The sequence below is a fragment of the Zingiber officinale genome, chromosome 1B (genome assembly GCF_018446385.1).
Source record: "Zingiber officinale cultivar Zhangliang chromosome 1B, Zo_v1.1, whole genome shotgun sequence".
Taxonomy (NCBI): domain Eukaryota; kingdom Viridiplantae; phylum Streptophyta; class Magnoliopsida; order Zingiberales; family Zingiberaceae; genus Zingiber; species Zingiber officinale.
In genome coordinates, this window is record NC_055986.1 from 133,305,204 (window position 1) to 133,332,804 (window position 27,601).

At 36.8% G+C, this 27,601-nt stretch overlaps 3 protein-coding genes across 4 annotated transcripts; 1 reads left to right on the top strand and 2 right to left on the bottom strand.

Annotated features, from left to right (window-relative positions):
- Positions 1–3,101: 3,101 nt before the first annotated feature.
- LOC121980043 (65-kDa microtubule-associated protein 1-like) lies at positions 3,102–12,635 on the top strand. The gene is made up of 11 exons (XM_042532018.1): positions 3,102–3,278; positions 4,283–4,387; positions 4,477–4,565; positions 4,643–4,846; positions 6,174–6,431; positions 6,504–6,719; positions 7,994–8,149; positions 8,267–8,578; positions 10,984–11,071; positions 11,745–11,893; positions 11,991–12,635. Exons 3-11 carry the CDS (start codon positions 4,494–4,496, stop codon positions 12,303–12,305), a joined length of 1,770 nt encoding a protein of 589 aa, XP_042387952.1. The 5' UTR covers positions 3,102–3,278; positions 4,283–4,387; positions 4,477–4,493; the 3' UTR covers positions 12,306–12,635.
- A 416-nt stretch (positions 12,636–13,051) lies between these two features.
- On the bottom strand, positions 13,052–21,540 carry LOC121980053. 2 transcript variants are annotated; one of them, XM_042532032.1, is made up of 14 exons: positions 21,242–21,540; positions 20,518–21,149; positions 18,469–18,629; positions 17,279–17,339; positions 17,121–17,186; positions 16,916–17,001; positions 16,334–16,397; positions 15,378–15,590; positions 14,434–14,499; positions 14,254–14,333; positions 14,054–14,176; positions 13,818–13,986; positions 13,458–13,660; positions 13,052–13,348 (listed from the first exon to the last, which is right to left on the bottom strand). In XM_042532032.1, exons 1-11 carry the CDS (start codon positions 21,423–21,425, stop codon positions 14,059–14,061), a joined length of 1,731 nt encoding a protein of 576 aa, XP_042387966.1. In that variant the 5' UTR covers positions 21,426–21,540; the 3' UTR covers positions 13,052–13,348; positions 13,458–13,660; positions 13,818–13,986; positions 14,054–14,058. The 2 variants fall into 2 exon arrangements, with proteins under 2 accessions (XP_042387966.1, XP_042387959.1); XM_042532025.1 differs by lacking the exon at positions 13,458–13,660.
- Positions 21,541–21,955: 415 nt separating this feature from the next.
- Positions 21,956–23,565, bottom strand: LOC122000068. Its single transcript, XM_042554648.1, has 3 exons — positions 23,240–23,565; positions 22,590–23,119; positions 21,956–22,496 (listed from the first exon to the last, which is right to left on the bottom strand). The coding sequence occupies exons 2-3, from the start codon at positions 23,003–23,005 to the stop codon at positions 22,010–22,012; spliced, it is 903 nt and encodes a 300-aa protein (XP_042410582.1). The 5' UTR covers positions 23,006–23,119; positions 23,240–23,565; the 3' UTR covers positions 21,956–22,009.
- Positions 23,566–27,601: the final 4,036 nt, after the last annotated feature.

The window sequence follows — 27,601 nt, forward strand, 5'->3', positions numbered from 1 at the left end:
GTGGCATCTTTGTCCCAGCTGCCTTCAATCATGGCCGAACATACAAAATTGTTGATCTCGAGCTGAGCCCTAGTTAAAATTTTGTTTAAACTTCTTTGTCAGAAAACTTTAGCAAAGATCAAGTAAAAAAGGTAAGCAGGGTTGTGTAAAGCTAAATATTACAGTATGTTGTCTCAGGATTCGATCTTGCCGACAATCTGAAAGAATTACTTTTGCTGTGATTGTTGATTACTTTTGTTTGATTAATGACAATCACAAAGAAGTGTTATGGTTGTTGATAAAACAATACAACTTTTGTACATGAAAATGGAGGACAACCTGAAAACCATGCAAGTTTCGATGCAGTTTGATGTGATTCGTTAGACTATCAAGTTACTTACAGGCTATGCAGAGCAAAAGGCACTCATTAATGACATTGAATGAAAAGATACTGACTTAATTAATAATACATTCTTTAATTGCATTAAATAACACTACATCATCTAAAATAAAATTTCAAGGGGTTGTGAGAGCTTTATAAAACTAAAAAATCTTAATAAAAAAGCTTAAACTATTATAGAGGTGAGGACTGATATTTATAGTCAAAAGTAGTATTAAAAATTCAAACCTACTTATTTTTTTTTTTTTTTGAAGATGGATTCATAATTAATAATAAAGTAGTATTGTATTGGAATTTGTGATTTATAATATAGAAAGTTATATGATTTGTAATGTAAGATCGATAAAAAATTATAAAGGGGTTTTTTATATTGGGACATTCAGAATTAGAGGGGAGTGAATAGTTCGTCTCACTCGTTTCGTAAATGTTGTTGCAGCGGATAAACTTGAAGAAAAGCTCCCCAATGCTAATACAAGAATTTACTTAGTATCCACCTAAAGATGAGGTGACTAATCTAAGGATCCGACCTCTCTCACATGTCCACTATATAAACACTTCTTTTCGAAAACACTCAGGAGGTAGAGAAACCTCGTACAAACTCCCAATACAATAAGAATAAAAGAGAAGCTAGTACAATATAAATCTTACAAGATTTACATAAATGAAATCCTAGCTAACTTCTTCATCTTATTTGGGAACGCCTCTTGATCTTAGAAGTGCAGCAGCACTTGTCTCCAAGGAACTTCAAGAACTAGCGGTGATGATCTATGAGCTCATTGAAGAAGGTGGGAGAGAAGAGATACTTGCAATGGTCATGAAAAATCCTTTTCTAGGTTTACCGTTGGCGCCTTAATTAATTAAGCTTTTCCCTTAAGCGCTTACGCTTCTGCAACTTGCTCAGAACGGCTAGTTTTTCAAGCTTAATCGATTACCCTAATCGATTAAACCTTCCTAATCGATTAGGAAACTTTTTTGTTTTCCACATAATGCTTCTTAAGTGATTTCCCTAATCATTTAAGATATGCCTAAGCCTAATCGATTAGCCTGATCGATTAAGCACCTCTTTGTGAACTCGCGAAAACTGGTTTAATCGATTACCGTAATCAATTAAGCATGTCGTAATCGATTACGATCCTTTCTGCTTCCCGTGATAATGAGCTTAAGTGTAATCGCTTAAGCTATGGTAATCGATTACCAAATCCTAACTTCCAAACCTAAGTCTAGGGTTCCTTTACCTAACATCCAATCAACTGTGACCTATTGGAATTTCTCCTTGCCTAGCATCCAGTCAATCTTGACATGCTGAAACTTCTTTACAAAGTATCTGATTAATCTTTTGACTCACTTAGATTTTTCTCCTCGTGTCAAGTGTCCGGTCAATCCTTTGACTCACTTGAACTTTTCTCCTCGTACCAAGTGTTTGATCAATCCTTTGACCCACTTGGACTTTTTTCCTCGTGCTAAGTGTCCGATCAACCTTGACCCACTTGGACTTATCATCTCATGCCAAGTGTTCGGTCAACCTTAACCGACTTGAACCTCCAATCATTAGATGTTCGGTCAATCTTTGACCCACCTGGATTTTCAACTACATGTTTCACTCACCAAGACTTCCTCATTGCCTAGCTTCACTCACTAGGACTTTCACTTGTCAGGATTCCCATTTGCTTAGCTTCACTCACTAGGGTTTTTCCCCCCGCTTCACTCATCAAGACTTTTCATTACCTAACTTCACTTACTAGGAATTCCATTTGCCTAGTTTCACTCACTAGGACTTTTCACTTGGTTCCACTCATCAGGATTTTCAATTGTCTAGTTTCGCTCACTAGGGCTTTTCACCTAGTTTCACTTATCAAGATTTTCTATCTGCCTAGTTTAACTCATTAGGACTTTTCAACTGTCTAGCTTTATTCACCAGGACTTTCACACCAAGTGTCTGATCAACATTGATCCACTTAGATTTTCTTCTTCTGTCAACCTTTCCTTTGGTCTTACCCTTACCAAACCTCCAGTTAGGACTTCACAATCAAGTATCAATCAACCTTGACATATCTGACTCTTTTTTCACAGCGAACTGGTCAAACCTTGACTAGAAAAGAGAATTATACCAACAATCTCTCTAAACGAATAATTGCACCTGCAATCTCGATATATCTATCAAAAATTAAAAATCAAAACTCAAACACCAAGACTCAAACTTGAGTCAACTCAAATTTAATCAAATTGATCAACCTTGACTTAGGAAAATTACACCAATAATTTTATTATTGAGAAAATAATAAAATTTCCATTTTTAATGTGCCATTAGCATGACATACTGGGGGCTAAAAAAAAACCTCATCAGAAGGTCCCATAACCATTACAACGGCCAAAAGCTTAGAAAAAAAGAATTTCTCATTTTAAAAATATCTAAATGCCCTTATCAAATTCAAACTAATATTGTTACATTTAAGGAAAATCATTAAAAGGCAATGACGAACTGGTGATGAAATATTTACATATAATTAGTAAAAATAGATAATAATTTTATTTTTAAAAAAAAAAACAAAAGGGGTGGAGCCGGCGAGATGGACTGAGCAGTGACCGCATCACATCAGCCGGACCACAAGTCTTGACTCAGCACATCCAACTCTGTCCATGTTCCTCATTTATTATCCCTTTTTTTAATAATCTAATATATTTATATATATATATTTTTTTCCTTTTCTTTCTTTTCAGCGAAAGCCAGCGAAGAAACAAGTTACTGGACACAGACAAGCACTTAGCAGGACTGAAGTAGGGAGCGAGCTGCACGGGGCGAGAAGAGGAAAAGCACGCCAGCGACGGAGGCTCGCTGCCTCGCTCCGCCTTAGATCTACAGCTTCGACCCCTCCGTCTCCCCGATCCGAGGAGCCCCGCGGTGAGCGCTCTCTTCCTGGCCCTCCTCATTCCCCCCTCTCCTTGATATTAGCTGGAGCGCCTCGCTTTCTCGTGAGCCCGCGAGGGGCGACCCCTCCGTCTCCCCGATCCGAGGAGCCCCGCGGTGAGCGCTCTCTTCCTGGCCCTCCTCATTCCCCCCTCTCCTTGATATTAGCTGGAGCGCCTCGCTTTCTCGTGAGCCCGCGAGGGGTGCCGTCCCCTCGTCACTTTTCCTGCATCCATCTGGCTGCATTTGCTGGGGATGGGTTCGGAGACTTCCGACGGCTTGGTCTTCCGCGACTTCTTTGTAAAAGAACGGTCTTTTAAGCGAATTGTTGTTTTTTTTTCCTTTTGCCGGGTTGTTTTCTAGATTTTGCTTCATGCATTGGTTGAAGACGGTCGTTTTTGTTCTTGATTCGCTGGTTGGAGTTTGATAAGCCGCAGAATGGCCGGTTCTTGGAGGCGATCTCCTAGTTTGCATGGATAGGGGTGTAGAGTTCTTGATTTGATGTTTTCCTTCTAGATCTGCTGTTTGACTTACGTTTTGGCACTTGCTTTTGTAAGGACCTGTATTAGTACCAAAATGAAGTGATTTTTTACTCGACAATATTTTGGTTTCTTTGCTTATATACGAGTGCGCTAAGTTTGTTGTGGTCGAAGGAGTTGGTTTTACTTATTTGCTGTGTTCTCGTGCCTTTACTTTTTATTTTTTATTTTTTATATTTTTTTACTTTTGAGTAGTAACATTTGGCTACCTTGAACTGGCGCACTAGCTTGATTCAGTAATGGTTTTGTCCTTGATTCTGGAGCACTACACTATTCAGTTAATTTATCTTCATTTGATTTAGTTATGTATCAAGAACTGGGATACCTAAGGAAACTATGTTGTGATTATGCTAGAATCTAGCTGCATTGACTTTGTAGCAAGTCTTCATTGCCAATTGGCCCAGCGTTCTAAGCCATAATGCATTTATGTTTGTATCTTTGTTTTCGTTTTGTCAGTAGCAATCTGCAACAATAAACTGATTTTGTTGATTCAAGCTTTATCTGTAGAGAACCACCATAACCTGGTGCATTCGCACCAAGAAAACTGTCTGCCTGATCAATAAGGTATCAATATATTTTCACTCTCATTCTGGCCTCTGTCTTATTAAAGGGTTAAAGTCATAATAAGCATCATTCTGTTATTTCCGGTGCAGTTCTATTTGAGCTGTAAATGGCTGTCACAGATACTCAAAATCCTTTATTAGGTGAAACCACATGTGGATCTTTGCTTCAACAATTGCAGGTTGTTCATTTATATACTGTTTTTTAGCTTGCTCTGTGTCCTATGAAGTCAACTGAATCACTGTTTTTCTGTTTTAGTTAATATGGGATGAGGTTGGTGAGAGCGACGAGGAACGCGATAAGATGCTGCTTCAGTTGGAACAGGAATGCCTGGATGTTTATAAGAGGAAAGTTGAGCAGGCTTCAAAGACAAGGGCCCTTCTTCTTCAGTCCTTAGCTGATTCTAGAGCTGAGCTTTCCAGCGTTCTTTCTGCACTTGGAGAAAAGGCTTTTGCTGGCATAGTAAGTTAATTTTATATCACTGGTTTCCACTGCCAAGGAACTGCATAGAGAATCATGCTTGCTGAGAGCTCCTTGGATGACTATGTTTCTTTGCTCATCGATTTATACAGACAGATGTATTTAACTGATGATTGCAGCGACATCTTAATGACAATGCAATAGACAATATCTAATAGGAAAGAATTTGGTGGTAGTATCCTTGTATAATGAGAAAAAAGTGTGTTAATATTCAGTAAGTGTTATTCAATTAAGTTTATAGGATAAGAGTTGTACATGGATTAAGACCTATCCTACATACATAACATCTAGCTGAAACTTACTGCAATCTGAGAGTACAAAAAATTGAAAGGTTAGTTGCATGTTAATTATCTGTTGTTCGTCAAACATGATACAGATGAGGTGTATGCGGATCAGGTTCCTGCATTTTTTGGTGTTACGGAGAAGTCCAACCTACCCATTTACATACATGGTCACCTGAATTTGTGGTTTATTTGGTGTGATATGTGAATTCCCGTGATTTTAAGCAAATGTGAACCCTTTAATAGGTATCAAACCCAACTTAAATGGGTCAAGCACCACAGTCATGGGTATGCAATTATTAAGCATTTGTTGCCATCCCGAACTTTATGAAAATGGAATGAATGCCTTTAGAGGGTCAATCGAATATGGCATGTAATGAAGTATTTTTACTCTAATCAGGATCATATCGTAGAGCATCCATTTTTGTTACTATTTGACTCATGGCTGCAGTCTGAATAAAGAAGGGAGCTTCTTGATTTTAAATCAAGCTGGAGCATGAATTCAAGCTCAAACTTGTTGATAATTTGCATACCTAACTCGACAAAGTAAATCTCGTGTCGCCATACATCCTTGTTTTAGCCAAACCAATAACCTAATAGCATTATACTTGCCAAACATAACAAGCTGCCTGTTCTTTTCAGCCTTTCATTTCTCTCTCTTATGCATGTCCAACAAACAAACTTTAGAAAGTTGTATCTGTTTTAGGACTAAATCAGATTCTTGCTAATTTGGCTTAGGGCACTTCCTATCTAGTACAAAGACATAATTATACTAATGACTTGGAATTTCTTTTGGTATAACTTCGAAGCTGATTGTTAAATGGCAGGAAAATTTTAGTAAGTTGTTTTTTATGTATCTTTCTGCTTTGGTGATTAGTTTCATAGATGTTGCACAATTATAATCAAGTTATTTCTCCAACAAGTAAAGCAATAAAGCATGATATCAAATTTTTTTTATATTTGTCTAATTCATTTTTTTTTTTGATGAAATGTCTAATTCATTTTTGATGATGCTTATCGTGGTTCAGCCTGATAAGTCCTCTGGCACAATCAAGGAGCAACTAGCATCTGTTGCACCACTTCTAGAGGAGCTGTGCATACAAAAAGAGGAAAGGATAAGAGAATTTGCTGATGTGCAATTGCAAATTGAGAAAATTCGTGAAGAAATTGCTGGAACTTTGAAAATTGGACAGCAAATTGAAACACCAATAGTTGACAAGGAAGATCTATCGTTGAAGAAGTTAGGAGAGTACCAATCACAACTTCAAGAACTTCAGAAAGAAAAGGTTCTTAATATAGTCACTATGTTGTTAAACTTCAATGTATAGTACTTCCAATAACATCTTGATAAATATCAGGGTGATAGGTTGCACAAGGTTCTTGACTTCGTTAGCACAGTGCATGATCTCTGTGCAGTTTTGGGGTTGGATTTTTTCAGTACTATAACAGAAGTTCATCCTAGTTTGAATGACTCTGTTAGCGTACAATCAAAAAGCATCAGCAATGATACATTGTCCAAGCTCTCTACAATGATTGTAGCACTTAAAGAAGATAAAAAAATGAGACTACAGAAGGTAATTCCTAGATCAAAGTATCATGTTGTATGGTTCTTCAGCTATAATGGTCTTCAGTTCTTAATCAAAGTTCTCAGAATATGATAAGATACAGTTCACTGGCCTTTTGTTGTTCATGCAGCAATATTTATTAACTTCATTCTTAGGCAAAAAAGATTTAGGCATGCCATGCTTCCACTTCAGTGCCTAATGAAATTTGAAATATGCAATTCTTTTTTATACTATGGAGTTGAGGTTATGGATTATATTCTGTAGACATATATATTCTTAATCTGCAATTGTTACATTATAATTGTTTGCACGTGGAATGTGGATCACTCATGAGAGGAACTCCCATGAGGACAATTTGAAATGCTGATCCACACTGACTATCTTAAGAGTAAATAATTAAATTGCAGTTCATATTACATTTTATAAACTTGATGTGAAGTTTCTATTAATTGGATACTTTTGAGGGCAGTTTAATGTTATGTTCCAGGCGAAAAATGTTTTTTGTGCTGTGTTTGCATGCCTACCCTTGTAGTGGGTGACTCCGTTTAGGAGCAGGAGAAATGGAACCTAGAAGAAGACTGAGAGGACGAAGAGGTGGTTGCAATTTGCCTCCTTGAAATCCAGTGGGAGGAGAATGCAGTTATGGCAACGGCTTACTCATTGAAATCTATCAGCGAACCTTCATGCCATTCATATCCTGCTTTCATTCTCGCCTTAGCCTCCCACTTTGACCCTGCCTGATGCTTCCACCCTCACTTTGTCGCTTCTTGAATTTTCTCTTTTTCATGTGTGTGTTGGTGGGCAGAGGAATAAATTTCACCATGCCAACCAGCATGGTAAAGAACTTCGAATCATGCAATTAAGATTTACATCAACAGCTGCTATAACTGCTTCCTTTTTCGTTTATATAAGTTCTCTCTGTGCCATTATGCTACCTGGACAATTAGTGCAAAGCAGATTCCATACTTCAAATTATTCACTGCCAGTTGAACAGACTAATTTACTACCTTTGAGACATTATCACTATAACTTCTCTTAATTGTCTAGGAATTTGCTATAAGAAATTTGTTAAGTTGATTGAAATTTCTTCCGAGTGATCCAAAAAAAAATCCTATTTGATCAATGATGGAATATAAGAGGCCAATTATGATCTCAACAATTCTTATTTATATTTTTACAGAACATTAGCTGCCTTCACTTAAATATTTTGTAAATTCCCACTAAATCTTTGTTTTCTGTGATTATTGATCTTTCATTGACACATACTTTTAATTCCTTTTCAGCTTCAAGATCTAGCTGCTCAACTCACTGATCTTTGGAATTTGATGGATACACCAATGGAGGAACGTGAGTTGTTTAGCCATATTACTTGTAACATTTCTGCAACAGTAGATGAGGTTACTGTTCCTGGAGCGCTGGCCCTGGATTTGATTGAACAGGTTAGATAATAATGATGCAGTTCTCACATTACTGGAACTTCTATTTTTGGTTTCGGGAAATGCTATACATTAGTCTTTCTTGTGTGCTTGCATAAATATTTTCTTCTGTTCATGTAGGCTGAAGTAGAAGTCGAAAGATTAGATCAATTAAAGGCAAGCAAGATGAAGGAAATAGCTTTCAAGAAACAAACTGAATTAGAAGACATTTATGCTCGGGCTCACATAGACATTGATCCTGCATCTGCCAGAGAGAAAATATTGGCTCTAATTGACTCTGGAAATGTTGAACCATCAGAATTACTTGCAGAAATGGATAGTCAGATACTGAAAGCTAAGGAGGAAGCCATGAGTAGGAAAGAAATATTGGATAAAGTTGAAAAATGGATGTCAGCTTGTGAGGAAGAAAGTTGGCTTGAAGACTACAATCGGGTAATGACTTTATTGCCTTGCTCTGCCCAATTAGTTTCAGTACTAAATCTACTTAAGTTTATACAGCCTGTAAATTCATTTTATACGTTGATGAAACCTCCCCCATGTGTATGCCCTTCTCTTAATTAGGTTGATTTGTCAAAACTTAGTTTCTTGAAGCTCCATTCCAACTAGTCAACTTGAGCACTGTTATGAAGTAAAGTTAGGCTCAGGTCTCAAACAAAGTCTTTAGATTATGAGAGGAACGACCAGTGGATCAAGATTGGTGATGATACATCATATAATAGTTTGGCACAAATTTTGATCAATTGATTGCCTTATTTGTTTAGTACTTCTATGGAAAACCTCCTGGTTGGCATGGGGATCAAGACAATTCTGCATGAGTTGAAAAATGAAGATAGCATATGTTACTAAAACAAAAAATAATAGCATTTGAGATACCAATGGAAGTGCATTAATTACATGCATAAGTAAGAAGGCTAGTCACTAGAGCTAGGATCTCAATAAGCATATATAGGTCTAAACTTAAATCACCAGAAGGTGTTCAATGCTTCACCATGTAGCTCCTTAATAAGGGTCTACCTTGGATCAAAAAATCAAGGCCTAGGCAGCGTACAAACCATGGAGGACGAGATGTTGGCTATATAACATTGGGTAAAAAAGGCACAACAGAGGGTGTTCAATGCTTCAAGTGCTAGCCATGTAGTTACTTAATAAGGGTTTGTCTTAGGGGGGAAGTCAAGGCTTAGGCAGTGTACAAACTGTGGAGGATGAAGATGTTTACATAATATTGGATAAAAAAGGTACAACAGAGAAATAAGATTCATGCACGCAAATTGCAAATAGTTGGGACAAACACAACTTGATGATACTGAGGATGGATTTGTGGTGAAAATGACGATGGAACATACAATAGATGTATTGAGCTCTGGTGGATAATACATCCTCCGGATATTATATGAGTAAAAGCGAAGATCTACTACTATACAGAGTAGAGGTATCTAGAGGATCTCTATTTGTGACCAAAATAAAGCCAATGTAGGATAATAAATGCACATGAGCTCAGTGCAGGTGGAGTTCGCAATATAGATTAAATGTTATCACATGGTGGATAAAGCTGAGATGATTACATTGTTCACTTTGTAGTATCTTCTTGAAATATTCAATGGAGCAATGAAGTAGGATGACTTGTAGTGTGCAATGGTTGATAAAGCCGAGAATATTAAGTTCACCCTGGAGTAACATCTTGAAGTATTAGATGGAGCAACAATTGAATCTGGCTAAGGTGGAGATTTGTTGTGTGATTCTTTCTCAGTCTGGTGAGCTTAACAACCTCTTCAATCAGTAACCTTTTTTAACAGATTTGTTCTATTTTGACAGTGAGTCAGTGATGATTTCTTTTCACCCAAAGAAGATACTAGAGATATGATGCAACTTTGGAGGTATGCTGAGGCACTATTAGAGACTAAAAAAAATGTAGAGGAGGATTTTCTTATATAGAAGAGCTTTTCATTTCCAAGGATGGGTTTTTAGGGAGGACTGTGAGAGCTTTTGTACATTGTCAATGTCTTATCCCACCATCTTGTTTTCTTATTGCTTTTTATGTCATATGGCCTGAATTCTCTTAAATTAGGCTTTAGATTGACTAGGTTATACAGATTTTGTTCCCTTTTCTTTTGTGTGTGTGTGTGAGACATGGAGATGAAGATTCCATTGTTGCTTTATGGTGGAATGATTTTTGGTATTACATTTTAGCTCTGTTTTGTGTTTTCAATTAATCAATTCACTTTGAGATGGTGTATTTAAGCAACTGAACTATTTTAGTTAATCCTATCTGTGAGTTCTCTGGCGTGTCGAAAGTGGTGTTAGAGTAGCCTAAATCATAAAAGATAGATCTGAAGAGATAAATGCATCATCGTGGTATTTAATCCTTCACCTCTCAGGTAAAGAACTGAAAAGTGTTCCAGCATGAGACTGAAACCAATACCTTTACCTGTGTTGAAACGTGTCTTTAATCCTTCACTTCTCGGTTGAGCTGAAATGTGTCTTTACTTGTACATACATGGTGCAGATGCTTGGCTTTTTAAGCTGATGCCTACCTGCTCGAATGATAATATATGTCATGGTTTCTTCTTTTTAACTTGTCTGTTGGAATTTGTTCTACCATATTGAGCTTTAGAATGACATTCTGCCCTTTTTCACAAGAATTTTTGTAAGAAAGCAGTTGCAATCAACATGAGTTGTAAATTTTACATATACTGCTTTATGCATTTCATTATACACTCTAGTCGGTGAACTTCAATTTGTCCATGGAGTATGTAAGTTTGTCATGCACTATTCACTCCCTTGGAAAAATGCTTGAAATTAACAGAATTTAATCTCTATCGTACATAATTTCCATTCAGGATGACAACAGATATAACTCAAGTAGAGGTGCACATTTAAATCTCAAACGTGCAGAAAAAGCTCGCATATTGGTTAACAAGATTCCAGGTATGATTTGCACAACCTTGATAAATTTAATTTTAGGTAAAATAATGGCATGTAGCCATGAGGTAAGGAATGTATCCGATCCACCTGGTGAAATAGGTTGCTTTTTGAGTAATTATGATGATTTTCTTTTTTGTCTCCCTTTTACATATTTAACATACACTTGGTACTTGGACACTTTATAGTGGCTGCTTGTGACTTGTTGATTATTTTTTACGTTTATGTGCCTTATCTGACGATTCTCATGACTTGCCTTGAAACAAGGTAGTAGTAAATTATATAATTGTGTGAGTGTAGCTGATGGGTAACTTTTGATTACAAAATGTGTATTATAACCAAGTTAAGGGATTTTTTCTTCCCTTCAAATGGAATCCAAATTAGTCCTTTTGCCGTCTGGATACAGAGAAACTAGGAGAAAAGGTGTTAATTATCAGAAGGCTAACTTGTCATATTAACATGAGGATCAATTTGAAACTGTTCAACCCTGAGCCTAAAAGTTTATGTTAGCATGTATGCCATTTGAATGCTAATTTATGGGTTTTTTTTTTAGATTGTTCTGTTAGCTGAGTGGCGCTAATAATTCTGAACTACACCACAGCTAACTTTGCATTGGACTGATAAAGCATTTTAAAGTCTCTCTTTCCATATATAATAATTAAATTCTTTGTTGCTGCAGCTCTTGTTGATACTCTGGTTGCTAAGACTCATGCTTGGGAGGAGGATCGTGGCATGCTATTCATGTATGACAGTGTTCCGCTCCTTGCTATGCTAGAGGAATATACCATGCTAAGACAGGAAAGAGAAGAAGAAAAACGAAGACAGAAAGTATACTTATTGTTTTTATCTTCGTAATGCTAATCTTGATCCATGACTAGTTACAGTTCATGCCGCCTGATTCTCTTTTTGTTCTCATAAATTTCAGGATCAGAAACGCATCATTGAGCAACATACCACCGAACAAGAATCTGTCTTTGGCTCAAGGCCTAGTCCAGCACGCCCTCTCGGTTCAAAGAAGGTGGTCGGTCCCCGTACGAATGGAGGCGCATCAAATGGGACTCCTAGTCGAAGGTTATCTCTCAATGCACACCAGAGTGGCGGCAATGGTGCTAGATCCATGAGCCGGGACGGAAAGAGAGACAGCAATAGGGCAGTAGCTCCGGCGAATTATGTTGCCATAGCCAAAGAGGATGCAGCCTCCCATGTGCCTGCTACTGACCAACTTCCTGCTACACCATGAGATTTCCTTTTTTTAAAAAAAATCACATATCGTACGAGTTACTGGTGATCATGTTAGGTTATGATAAACTACTGGAGAGTAATTATTGGCGAGGTTAGAAGCTGAACTGCTTGGTTTGAGAAAGTCTCGTTCTTGATAAATTATTCTGTTAGCTTCGTAAACATATAATATTCGTTACTGTAAGATATTCTGGTAGCAGTAAGGATTCTGTAGTTTGTACATTTTTATGTAAGGGCATCTGAGCTTCTGTAGATGTGAAAATGCCTTGTACGATCAGTGATTCCATTTTGCTGTCCGAGATATTTGTAATGAACTGCACCTTTTATTTTATTATATTTTGTTCGGCAATCCACTAAAGAGTATACTTAAAGTTGCGGAATTTTTAAAATTATCTCTATCTTTTCAGCATTGTATTATAAAAATCAGCATATTTCAAAAATTAACATTACTTTGATATTATACTTGAAAAATCAATAACAACATTACTTCGACATTATATTTTAAAAATCAGTATCAAATTCTAAAATTACCACTATAGTGTTGCATCTTTAAAACAAACACCACTGTTTCTTTGAAGCCAGAGAAATCAGAATGTGGTTTTATTTTTGGAAAATTAACACTAGTTTTGAATTTTAAAAACCAGCACTTGAAATGATTTGAAAAAAGCAAGAGGGATGGAATGAAAAACAAGTTAAGTACACATTTTGAAAATAATGAAAAATCAACCCTTTGTTTTTCCGGTTGAATTGAGTGAGGTGGAAGAAGAGGTGGGCACACCTTAAGTAATCCAGAAGCTATAAAATAACTCCCACAAATAATACAGGCTATAATCATCCATTTTCACTGTATCAAAATCGCTGATAAAAAAATAATAATAATGTTACAAAAAAATTTAACAATGTAAATAATTTGAACAAAGGAGTGGATTGTAATAGCTTATTTTCAAATGCACGAGTTTTGAGGTTTCAATCGGCTCGGTAGAAAGAACTGCATCGTTCGAGGTCCATCATACATTTTTCATTGAGATAAATACATCGAACAATCTGCACAAAAATATCCCAATATGAATCGGAGTGTAACAAAAAAAAAACCACTTTCATGTTTATGATATTTCAGCTTGAACTAGAAGCATGGTATCGATATAATACTCACTATAACGTGATTTTGATAGGCCCACATAGCCAACCAAGGTAGCAATTCTATATAAATGGAGGGGCGAAAAACAAATCGGAGAAACAACAGTTTTTGGCATTTAAGCTATTAATGTCAGATCATATCCCTCAATGAAACACTCCTTATTCGCACTGCAGTATCAAACAAATGCCGAATTCCATCGCCAAAGAGAGAATATCATACTAGAGCATAATGAAAGTTGTGTTAGTCTTTCTAGATATTAAGCGATGATGAGCAGCCTATTACTTCTGTACCAATGGTAATAAGTTCAAAATAAATATACGTAGAGGCAAAGATCACACGGATCTTAAATGACTGATAATAGAGAACGAAACTTACATATCAGCTTGGAAAGTTTCAGCTAATCCATTAGAGAACATGTCAAACCATCCAGTAATCTGAAAAATAACTGGTGGAAAACTAATGACAAGCTGAGAAAAAGAATGCTTCCAGAATTGGAGAGTGGGGCAGCTGGTATCATTACATTCATATTTCATACAGAGAGAACCTGTAGATCAAGTAGAAGCTGAAATATTAAAGTTCAGAAAAGCTATGCCAGTAAGTCTGTTACATACCTCTCTCATCTTTTATAGCCACTTTCCTTCATCAAATGGCGGTAACTTCGACCTCGGATTATACGTTGCCATAAGTATGCTAGACGCTCCCGAAAGTCCATTTGCAGCTTTTGTTGAACAAGCCTAACCATCAGCAAAATGAAAGGTAAGAGAATGTTTAATGGCTGATATTCCATGGATACCAAATTTAAACAGCTTACCATCTCACTAGGCATCTCTGGATACCACGAGTAATTGGCCGAACAAAAGATGGATCTCTCTGTGTATATAACAATCCCACCTAGCCAGTATGACGAAAGTAATATGATATGAAATGTTTGTTTAGCTAGGACTCGACTGTGCTGATGAGTGTAAATTCAAATTTTCATTTCTTTGTGTACCTCCAACATGGCAAGAAGTGAAGGATCATCCAGTATTTCAAGGCTCTGGTCAGCTAGATAATTAACCTACTCAAGATAGGGATGAAAAAAATACATAAATATTAAACTCCATAACTGGTCTGGAATGTTATCCTAAACCACATCCAAACAATATTCTGCACGATGAAAACTCAATCAAGACTACCATAACATTGAGAGTCCATAAAAATACACTTATGTAAAGCCACTTCAGTGCAGTCTTTTGGTACTTGCAAATATTCATTAACATCTAAAATTCAAAGAACAACGCATGATGAGCCAGCATATCATCCTTCAAACACTATTGATCAACATTCACCTTATCGGTGATATTGATACTCCCTATCTCTAAGGAGTTGATATATTTGATCTTCTCCCAAAACCCACCTTCAGATGGGACAAAAATATCTTCTAGTCATAACTATAGTGAATATCAATCTAGAAAATAAAAATTTATCAGTCTCTCAAATCAATTAGTTGATCACGAATGTGGAAGAAAAAAAGAATTGGGCTACAAGTTCTTCTCAGAAGGATATAGCATCAGAATAAGTCCCAAGTATTCTACATGCAATTCTAGGAAAAAGTTAGTAAAGCAATAGAAGTAGGAAAATAATGATTCACAAGAAGAAGAAGAAAACAATATAATACACAGAAAAAGGAAAAATCCTTTTCTCTTACTGATTAAAATCAGTAACAGGTAATCTTCCATCCAACATCGACAGAAATTGGTTTATTACTTAATTCAAAAAACATACTTTTGGATCCTACAAAGTAACAGACAAAGAAGAATATATCAATAGTATAGTAAGCAAACAATTTCAGAAATACTGAGTGATCTAGCCTTAAGTATTCGATACTACAATGTCCTAAAATATAAAAAACAAACTCAAGCACTGGGAAAAAAACAAAATGGGAAGACTTCTTACACCGAATTCAGTGATCAAAAATGATTGGACAAAATCTACGAGTTGAATCTTTGCCCACATGATAGATGAAACAGGGTCATTAGTGCGAGGTGGATGCCTCCAAGGTGCACCAAAATGCAATCGATCTTCAGAAACTTTACCATTATATGCATCAAAAGCAAACTTTTGGACAATGAGTAAAGCTGATTCCATGGCTGGGTTCACCACAGTAACCTGCCATAGCAGACCAGAAACTATGGAAAATAATCTACAACAAGACTGTGTAATAGTAAAAGGAAAATAGCTAAGATTTAATACTTTTATCACGTAAAGAAAACTTATTATTATCTAACCAAATCATGAATGTGTTTGAGTATATATTAATGTACAAAAAGAAATTGCACCTTTTTGCATCTTAATAGATAAAAACATTATAATAGCAGTTGAATAATGACGCTAAGCATTTTAACCAAAAGTTAAAAAAAAAAAAAATGTTTTTTGGGGGAGCTACAAATGCCATGGCATACTGCTGATTGACAAAGGTTACATGGCAAGCTCAACAGTATAATAGCACATGAGAGATCACTGTCAATTGAATTCAAGTTTAGCACAAAATAAATAAAAAAGGGAAATGTTTAAAATGAAAATATCCACTAGAATAGGAACTGAACTCTAGTTAATTTCACTATCATTGCAATAGTTGTTTTATTAATAGAAACAAGTTGTAATTTTGCAACTTATATATTGCACTATAGTACAGAAAACCACAAACCTCAAAGAAACAGGATTGAACCAGAAAATCCATAAACAAGATATGCACTAGTCAAAGATTAATTGATGGTGTTTTCAGTGCTTATTCAGTTACCATGGTCAAGGGTAAAAAATAATAATTAAAAATGTTAAACTAATTTTTGATAAAGCAACAAATAGCTTGAATGGAGTTATTTATTTGACTAGACAATAAAATGAGAACTTACTTGTAGATACGATAAGTAAGCATCCACAATATCCTCAAAATTACTCTTGTCGCCCTGATATGCCCTAAAAAAAGGTACTGATAAGTCCCGTGTAAACATGACTAATAGAAAACAATTCACCAAGCAGGTGAAATATACCAAAAATTATAAAAATGGTGTAAGCAGAAAGTCAATCTCAACTTAAATAACCTTGCAACCACATAAAAAGACATGTTAAACTCAGCAATATATCTTTCAACATTACAGTTGGTGCTCCAGATGTTGGGGGGATAGACTGGTAGACCTTCACATCAAGATTTACAACAACAATCTCCATTGTTCTAACACATCAAAGGCTAAAGGAAACAACTATCGAACAATTTATCATTAGAATGTTGCAATGAAACCAAAGTTGGCACCGTCAGCAAAGTGCTGAATAGAAGGATTGTGAGAGAAAGTTCTCTAAAACTTTTGCATGTTCCCTTAAGATCCTTTTACTCAAAACTAGTTCATAAGCATACTCTGATAATAAAACATGAAATTAGGATAAAGGAAAATGAAGGCTTATTCAGCTAGAAGAAAGGTTGTTGACTAGTTACATACTCTGGGTAATAACCACTTTGTTTGAGCACATAAAGTTCGTAAAGTTGCCGTGGATTTGAACCAAGTACTTCGTCAATCACTTTCCACTATCACTTCATAAAAGATATATTCAGTATATTACATGAAATAGTTGGAGGTAAAATATCAATGTAGAAATAGAAGCCAAAGGGAAAACGTTTCAGAATGATCGAGATAGCAATACTACCTCGGACTCTTTGAAGAAATCAGAAACCATATGCAGCTTAGCTTCTTGAGGCGTCCACCCAAAAGTCTACCAAGCATTGTTTAGAGTATAATAAATTAATCACTTGCCAAAAGAAGGTCAGAAATGCCAAGGTTCAACAAAAAGCATAGGTAGCATACCTCGCGTGAGATAAAAATGTTAGGAAATCCGAAGTCAATAAAGGCCCGGTATGAATAGTAACTAAAAGAAAATAGAGACAGTTAAGTACACTTCCAAATTTAAGAAAGAAAGCAAAATATCCTCAAGTTATCAAACCAACACTAACTAAAAATCTTCTTCTGATAAAAAAAATAGACTAACATCTTCCTAAAAGTGGTCAACTCAAAAATAACAAAGCCACCTACAACAATTATGTGAAGAAATGTACTTATATAATGGTAAAACAAAATTGTGTGATAGCTTCCTCACAGCATTGCCAGAATACAGTTGACTGGTCAGCTTGAACCAAAGAGATTAAGTATTAGCTGAAGTGAGGCATTGATCACATTTGGCTGCAAGTTTAACACTGCTTTTTTTAGGTATGCAAGTTTTTTTATATTCCCTACAGGCAATATGAATGCAGTTACATAGGACTTGAAGGCTTTTCCTTTTCTTCCTTTTTTTTTTAAGGAATAATAGAGAAACAAAACAAATCCACTTAAGCCTCAAAGATAGAATGGATTTTTTTACTAGATAGATTTAGCAATATATGCAGGTCACAGTAAAAATACATAACTTGTATGAGAGACGGATGTATGATAATATTCTACCATCCATATTAAAGCATAAATCACAATCAAAATACATAACTTGAATAAGAGATAGATATACGATAATATTCTACCATCCAAATCAAAGGATAAAAACACATGCTAAGATCAAATTCAGCATACCAGCATATCATTGTTAAACTATTGTCACAGGTAATTGGGGTTAATACAAATCAATGATGAGTGCTACACCAACTCAACATATAACATTGAGTTCAACACAATGTACAGTTGGGATAGTTTATTGAAACTGACAAACAACGGACAGTTGATTTCTTGCCCAATTTGTCTTTCCAATTACATCATGCCATCAAGTATTTTGAAATGTCTTCCACCATTGTAAGTGAAGGTATTAAGGTAGACATATTTTCATGGAGCATAGAAATTTTTCTGATATAGATAAAAGATAAATTATGCTGCAACTGTCACATATAATTCCACTAGCTGCACCAGCTATTGATATTTATTTATCCATCGTAAGTTAGAAATTTTAACAAAAGAAAACCTAGTTAACACTCGAGCATAAGAAAGAGTACTTGACTGAACAGTATCAGTCTTACCTATCTGATGTTACAAGAACGACAGGTAAGCATCTTTCATTCACACCTAGGGCTATCAACCGCCAAATGAAACTATCATGATACATTGTAGCAGAAACTGTTGAATCATCTGTTAAGATTGCCTTTCGCAGAACATCTACGTTGTTTATAACTAGTTTTGGCTGCAAAAAAAAAAAAAAAAAAAAACAAGAAAGAATTTGACATCATATTCTGTTGTAAAATAGTATTTTTCACCAAAATGTGCACATGGTAATGAAATAAAACAAACAAAAGATGCAATTTGGTTATTCAATAAATAGAAAAAGGTAATCAGAGAAGACAAAAAAGAAGAAATGGCATAACTAGTTCTGATATCAATCTTATTAATTGATAAAAAAAAAAGGCAGTCCGGTGCACGAAACTTCTACCATCATACCATGCGGGGTCCCGGGAAAGGATCCACGCAGCCTTACCCTACTTTTTGCAAGAGGTTGTTTTCAAGATTCGAACTCGTGACCTTTAAGTTACAAAGCAACAACTTTACCGTTGCGCCAAGGCTCACCTTTAATCTTATTAATTGATAACCTTCAAAATTTTATGAAAGATTTTGTAAGCAGCATAATCAGGAAAATACAGGGGGAAGGAAGAGAAGGCACAGAGGAAAAAGAGGAATTTGAAAATAACAGAATTTTTCCAAGCAAATTTTAATACTTGATCAAAATCACAACATAATCATTTTTAAGTCTCTTGGTTACTATGAAGGCATATGCGGACTCCAATATTATGGCATAGTACATCCATCTATTCATATTCAAAACTTAAGAAAAAATAATATGTGCCCATTTTGGCAAAAATTATCGCATAACAAATTTTTAATTGTTCAATTAATTTAAAAGCATAGGCGAACTTCAATGGTCTCATATAGTGCATATATTTGTTCAAATTCATGGGAAAACTCAAATTAGCCAATTATCAGTTTTGGCAATGCTATATGGCCATTTTTAAGTCTTTTGGTCATTAAGAAAGCATGGATAAATTCAGATGACCAACTATTGTACATCTATTTATTCAAACTCACAAATTAAAAACAAAATGAGCATATAGCAATTATATCTGAATATGTTACATAGGCTTTTTGCGTCATTTGGTTATTTTGAGAGCATAAGTGCACTCTAATGAACTCCTAGAAATGCATCTATTGAAATTTAAAATTAAAGAGAAAATGGCCATAATTGTTGACCTGTTTGACACTCTGTAAGATTATGTGAAATTCACTAACTAACCTTCTATAGTGTATCTATCAGGTCAGATTCAAAAAAGAAATTATTTACATTTCATTTCTTTTTAAGAAAGATAATTTGTTTTTTAAGTCATAGAATGCGTATCACTTTAATGTCTATTACTTTTAAAACAATTTTACATTATGTTTTATTTTTAAAATTTATAATTTTTTTAAAATAGATATTTTTTTTGATAATTTATAAATTTTTTAAAACATTAAATATTTTGATTTTTATTTATTTATAAATAGCATCTTTTAAAAATTTATGGTAGAATTCATATCACTTTGCTTTCTATTATCTTTTTAAAAATTTACATTTTGTGATAATTTTTTAAAATTTATATTTTGATATTTTTAAAGGTTTATAACTCATGAAATAATTTTTAAAGACTTATGACAGAATTTATATAACTTTTCACTCTATTACCTCTTTTAAAAAGTTAACATTTTTGTTTAATAATTTATTCATATTCTTAATTTATAACTCATGTGGCAGTTCTGATTAAAACTGTAAATTTGCTTAGGCATGCATATTAGGTCGATTGGGCAGCCGATCAAGGGTGCAACAGTTTAGGTAAGTTTAAAAAGATTAGTTTGGTAGAAAAAATAGATATGGCACCCAAATTAATAAATAAAAAAGTGCCATTTTGATTTCTGCCCGAAGGAAAATATACAAGAGACAGACAAAGCGGCCCAAGAGAGGAAGAGGAACAACTTATACTAATCTAAAATATTAATCAATATATCTTTTGAATCGAAAAACTAAGAAGAATTTATCTCCTTTTTACCTGGAAGAAGTCAATTTCTGCTGCACTGGAGAGGATATCGAGCAAGAGTGAGGGCCAATCAGTAGATGAATTAGCCAGAGACCTCGAGAACCCTCCTTTGCGGTTTAGATCCCTAACGGCCTCCCTCCTCCATTCTTGATGCATTTTGATAACCTCCTTCGCAAGTTTTATTGATACCGCTGTCTCTCTCATGTGTGCTACCTCCCCCATGGAGTACTTTCTCGTACCACCTGCTGAAATTGCTTTCTCCTCCGTGGCCAGATTCGCATTTATCTCTTCACTTCCAATCCGGGATGAGAAAGTGAACATAGCCTTAGACCAGAGGGCAGCAACAGAAGCCGTCTCATCACGCTTGGAGAGGAGATTGGGTCCTATGATGCGTTTGAGAGCGGTGTGGAGGCCGTGCCACTTGTTTAACGCGTCAAAGACATCCCGGCAGCCAATGCTGCCGCGGCGCACACCTTGGTCGACTAGGGCCTCAAGTTCGCTCTCCAGGCGGCCACGAATTGCTCCCAGGGATGGCGGCTCCAAGGCGGTCGAGAAAGAGGCCCAAGGGCGGGCGGCGAAGGGGTCACCTGCAAAGTCGACATAGGCCGTAACGTGGGCGCCTTTATTCCATTCCGGGAGGAGACCTGCCAAAGCGAGACAAAATCTATAACAGCAAGGAACACGAGAGAGCAGAAGGTCACAAGGGGAGAAGAAGGAAAAGGCTAGAAGAACCGACGGTGGAGTAATAGGGAGGTTTTTCCGACGCCGCGTGGACCGTGGAAGATGACGGGCTGATGAACGCGGTGGTGGTGAGCGTAGTTGTTGAGTATTGTCTCGAGGATCGGCCGCGGGATGATCCGCCACCCCTCCGCCAAACTCTTTGTGGCCTCCTTCAATGCTGCCGCCGCCGCCAACGCCATCGCCGCAGGGCGACCGATTCCTTAATGCGGCCTCCTTCAGATAATTGGAGACTGCAACGGAGGTGGACTGGAGAATGCCACATTCGACTCGAGCAACGGCCACGTCCCCTGGGGCCTTGATTAGGGTTTGTAACTTTTTTGCTCCCATTCAGTGGAATCGGACCGGATCCTTTCACCTGAGTCCGGGTTCGCGTTAAGTTTACATATTATTTATTATTTGCTAAATTTAGGAATTATTAATTTATTTACACATTATTTTTTCTTTTTTAATCTGTCAACTGCCCGCGATCTCATTAATTATTGAAGAAGTTAAAAAAATGTTTTTTCTATTAAATTCGTTCTGATAATATTGGTTATATCGATTTAAACATCTTCATTAGATGCAAATTAATTAAATGGAACTAAAAACGGAATTCAGATCATCCCATCGAAAACAAATTAACAGATCGAGAATGGAAAAGTTGAGCTACGTAATAAATGTTCATCACGCTACTCGAACAAGTCCAATGCTACAAACATTTTCGGTGGAACAGAGCTACGTCCTCAGTGTAATTAGTTAATTAATTAATTATTAACCCAATTAATCAATCCATCTTCCAAGCGTGGAGGAAGAAGCAAAACTCCGAAGAAGATCCACGAGCAGCACCAACATCGTTGTTGCTAACCGAGGTAGCGGCGTCTTCGGGTTCTCCGTCCTCCGGCGGCTCGGCGACGGGCTCTGGCAGGCCGGGCTTGAACAAGAAGAGGGCGTGGGTGAGGGCGTGGGACTTGAAAAGCCAGTCGTGGGCGTCCCAGATCACCTGGACCGGGAGCTGGTCGATCCACACGACCTCGTTGCCCCGGAACTTCCACTGGAGGTTGGCGACGTGTAAGCGGACGGCGCCGTCGACGGTGATCCACAGCTCGGTGCCGTCGCGGTCCTTGGTCTGGTCGGAGATGGAGTGCTCCACCACGATGTCGTGCTCCTTGCTGCGCTGGCTGTCGAACGTTGCCCGAGCAGCGAAGCTCCGCTTTCCCAAGACCGTCTCCTTCTTCGACACCGGCGTCGCCTCCTCCAACGACGGCCGCGACCTTGGATTATATACAACGCAATTCAAGCTTCCATCGCAAATTTCCAAAAAAACACATGGCAAAATTAAGTTCAAAGGGAATTATATCGGCGACCTGGTTTTCTTGTAAGCCTTTTTCTTCCTGTCGCCAAGCAACAGCGCCACCTCGTCGCCGGAGACAACGGCGACGAAATATCCTTCGTAGGGCTCCGGACCATCGCCGAACTTGGCCAGCCGGAAGTTCCACGACACGTCGACGTGGCTTCCGTCGACGTCGAAGGACTTGGATCCCTTCTTGCTCCAGAAGGGCCACGGCTTCAGCTCCACCTTGCACGTCGCCGCGCCGAGGCTGCCGTCGATCGACACCGAAAGCGAGTGGTGCATCATGTTCTTGCTCCACACCACCGTCACGGCACGGAGCGCGCCGCCGATCTTGGCCCTGTACGTCGAGATCACCGAGCACTGCGGGCCCTTGGCGCTGCTGCTGCTGCATGTGGCCGGATCATCGTTGGCGCCAGGATCCTGATCCATCTGCGATTCGATTTCTCCGTCAGAGATCTCGATAAATTACTTTTCATTGATTTGAACCCGTCAGAACATTAGGATTGCGTAGTCGATCGATTCATGTTCTGTTTCCTGTTTTGTCTGACAGATCAAAATGGAGAATGCTTCACTAGATGAGATCGAAAAGGGGAATCAAATGGAGAAAACCAAGACAATATATATCATAAAAATACTATAAAACATAAAACAAAATCCTGAAACCTGATAGAATTTAATCCAATTAATCGCATCGATCAATTGCGGCAATCTTCCTCTTTCTCAACTCAAATGCTTATTATTATTGCAACGGAGGTCCGGAATCATCCAATTCGAGACGATCAACGGAAAAAGTTGGAAGAACTGGAATCGATCCTAAAAGCAAGGAAGCACTGTTTATGGACTTCTCAATTTGGCATTGGAAACAGTACATTCAGCAGGGCTGTTGAACCTAACCAAATTAATTGAAAATGACTAGACGAGTGAATCGAATAACCCTTTGATTCTCAATCGATCGGTTCAGTCTATTTTTCAACTGACCTCTCACTGCATGCCCCAAAAAACGATTGAAGGGTAGATAAATATGCCCATGGACAAAAACGTGGAGGAGAGTAAACGTAGGAGAAAACTCTTCCTTCTACTTGCTCCCATCCAATCCAATCCATCACTATATTCTGCACAATAAACGAGAGACATGTGAGCTACGAAATCTTGTTTTAACTTTGAATCTGGCCGAATTATAAACCTTCAGGCCAAGTGCTCCTCTGTATTCATGCCAACTTGCAGACTGGTGAAGTTGGTAAGCTTCCAAGTTCCAAGAGCAGTTTGAAATTGCTTTGCGATCATGAACTGCTTGTGACACTTTTTGTGAGCCAAGTGCAACTTGATACTGGTGATGCTCGACCGCATCTTTCCCGTGGATTCGAATCGATAGATTTTCCTTTCATCCGAACGGTTCATATGCCTCTGCGTCAACTGACGCTTCCGACGATTAAATCGGTGCTGGATTGAGAAGAGATGAAACGAAAAATGAAGAGTAGTATTACCCCCTTCTTACCATCATCATGTTGTCATATTTATGCGCTCCCGGGGTTATAGTGTAGCGGCAAGGTATTCATGTTTAGGAATATAAATGAATCAAGTATTTGTGAATAAGTTTAATGTTCGGTTTGGTAAGAGTTTATTTATATTCGTTCAACATACACAAGATTAATTAAACAAACAAACTTGAATTGTTCATTCAATTAAACTAACAAACTTGAGCACATATGAACAACATTCGTGAACAACATTCATGAACAATATTCATGAACAATATTCATTAATAAAACTCTTTTCAATATACTAAATAAATAATATAATGAAATAAATAAATAAGTTTAAATTATTAAACTCAATAATCAATAAAAAAAAAAATCAAATAAGCTTGAATTGAGAATTTGATAACATCTAAACGAACTAAGTTTGAACTAAGCTTAAGTCAATCTTCAAAAAAGCTCAAACTCATAAAAAATAAATCAAGGCAAGTTTGAACAATCATTTCAAAAACTTGGTTCATTTTAAGTTCGGCTCGGCTCGGTTACCTTATCAAACAAGCTCAAACACCCTAAAACTCGGCTCAGCTCAGCTCATTTACAGTCATATTCAGGTTGTCACTCAAGTACTCACTATTTGATCCCCAAGTATGGTAAATTTGTAGGATTTTTTTCTCAAAATAGGACACGCAAGCAAAGGATCAAGTTGGGTTTCTTGGTCGTTCGTCGTGAGCGCTTTCCGATTTATCTTAGTACCGGTAAAAAAAATTTGTGAGATAATGAATGAGACTAACTGAGTTATTATTTTTTTCTATTTATAAGGACATGCTTCTTGATAGTAAAAGGTGAATATGTTCACCCCCAGTATCCTCGTTAATTCGTCCTAGGACCAATAAGGAAGAGATATAAGGACATGCTTCCTAGTCTAACAAACTATCGAGTTTTGGGTCTACACCATGTGGGCTGGATTTGTTGAGCTGAACGAGTAGTAGAGTTCGCTAGTATTAATAGTCTCCCTTTTAAATCAGACATTGAGTCTTTGACAGGTTATTTCCAAATCTGTGATGAAATATTAAAAAAAAAAATAGTGTACCCTAGTAGCAGTGTTTCCTTCCCAACTTCTCCCGCTTCTTTGGTGTTCTCGTGCCCTTTTCTCATTAGTAATTTCTTGTTTTTTCCCTCCCTCTTTTTTTTTGTTACACAAATAAAAAAATGACTAATTTTAGATTCTTTATATTTTTTAATGAAAAATTTAGATTTTACATATGTCAGGCCGGTTTTTATAGATTTTTATTGACCGTAGTATTTGACTTAGTATTTTTTTTATATTCTTTATATTTTTTATGATTTGTAACAAAATTTTGACATTAGGGATTGTTCTTTTTAGTGCTTGAGAATAATCTCTTACATTTTTAAAAAATTGATCAATTATCTAATTAATTGAAATAAAAATTAATATTTGTTCTTTTATTATATTTGTGAAGATAACAATTGAATTTGAAAGTATATATGAAAGTACACAATATAAATCAAGTTATATTATTCTTTAATTCGTGAGGAGAATAAGACCAATCCAGCATTCACATGGGAGAAAAACTCTATCCCACTAATCCTATACCGACTATAGAGAAGTTCAATCTTGCTAAGATTGTAGGAAGAATTAGAAAATCAATCCTCACTCATCTTGTATGAAAATTGAGAAGATAAAATAATCAAAATAATGTGATTAGAATATTGACCATTTCATCGTAACTCAAAGGGAGAAAGGGAGGTGAGCTGTCATCTAAGTTGACCAAGTCTTCATAAGGCCTCCGGTCAATACTACCTGCAAATAGCGACCGAGTTATCTCGATCCCTGGTACTCCGATGCTCGAAGCATGTCTCAAAAATATGTAAGGAGCAAGACAAATAGTAGAGTAATGAAATGCGTGAAGAATAAGTATGGGAAACATACCTTGATCCAAGGGAGCATCCTATGATAGACCAGTGAGCTGATCGAGTCGTCGTGGCCCGGAAGAGTAGATGAATGTGAGCCGGATAAGGAGCTGGATCTGGGGAGTTGAGGGCCAAAGTATAACAATGGCTCGTAGGGCATACCATAATAGTGGCTCGCTGACTGGCATGTGACAGTGGCATGCAGGCCAGAATACAATATCGGCTCGAAGGCCGGAACACATCGGCGATGGCACAAAGTCTAAAAACAGCAATGACAACCATTGAATCGGTGCTGAGAACAGTGGTAACAATCATGAGGGAGAGGAGAGGCACGGGGGTGTTAGTATTAGCCCTAGTACCAATTATGAGATGATTGTAAAGGGCTCATTTTGTATCATATATCATTATTAATGAAAGACAAAGTTGGTTATTATATTTATTTCAGTTCAGTGTCGATTGAATAAGTATAATAATGTCCTTGGGTAGTAAGTTCTTATCCACAGCATATCAATTGGTTGAATTAATAGTGAGATATTATATATATACATAGAACACTACTCTTAACTATTCTTAATCGAGCATTAATATACAAGGACAATATTAATACGTTAAGACTAGTATGTAGGTCAACGGATGACTTAATCTCACAAGTTATGGATATGAGATATCAGGTTGACACATGAGTATATATTAGAGAATATATACTGAATGACCCGCCATGAGAATGTTTCATGGATCGTTATATGACTGTCATAAACATTCTCATGTGACTTGGTATGAATAGTCCTTAGACCTAAAGTCACTACGGTTCCCTACAGAAGGAGTTGTGTACTTTGGTATCGGCAAACGTCACCTGTAACAAGGTGAACAATAAAGTCGATCACTGGTATGCAATGAATTATGCGGAGGGATGTGAGTGATGTAGATGAGATCTATCCCTTCCATATGATGGAAGCAATATTTGTGGGCCCCTTGATTAGTAGGGCACAAGAAAGTATGGTCATGCGCAAATGAGTCAATATGAGATATTGAGCTTATTTGATTGAGTGTGTCTACTTAGAGATCAAGAAACACAAAGGTTGATAAGAGGATGACACAGTCTATGCCTCATTGATCAATCTAGATATCAAGGTTAGAGGGATAAAGTCATACAAGATAATAGCCACAGACAGGTTAGGTCGGATCTCGACTTTCTCGTCACTTGGGTAGCAATGATGCCTTGTTAGATGTTACTCATTGCTTATGTATCTAAATATTGATTTGGGTACATTGCCAACATTACGAGAACATATTGGGTCACATACAAAGAATAAGTAGATTTGGAGATGTGTTCATATGATGAATCATTGGATTAAGTCTTATCCAAATTGGACTTATTGAGTTAGACTCAATTATATCTAATTGTTAGATTAAGTCCAATTCAAACTAGACTCAAGGAGTCAATTCAAATTAATGAAATATGATTCATTGAATTTGAAATTGCATGAGATTAATTGAGTAAGACTTAAGTGAATTAGACTTGAGTTAGACTCAAGTGAGGAGACTTGAGTTAGACTCAAATGAGGATTAATGGAGAGATTTAATGAATTTCAAAATTCAATGATTCATTTCATTCAAT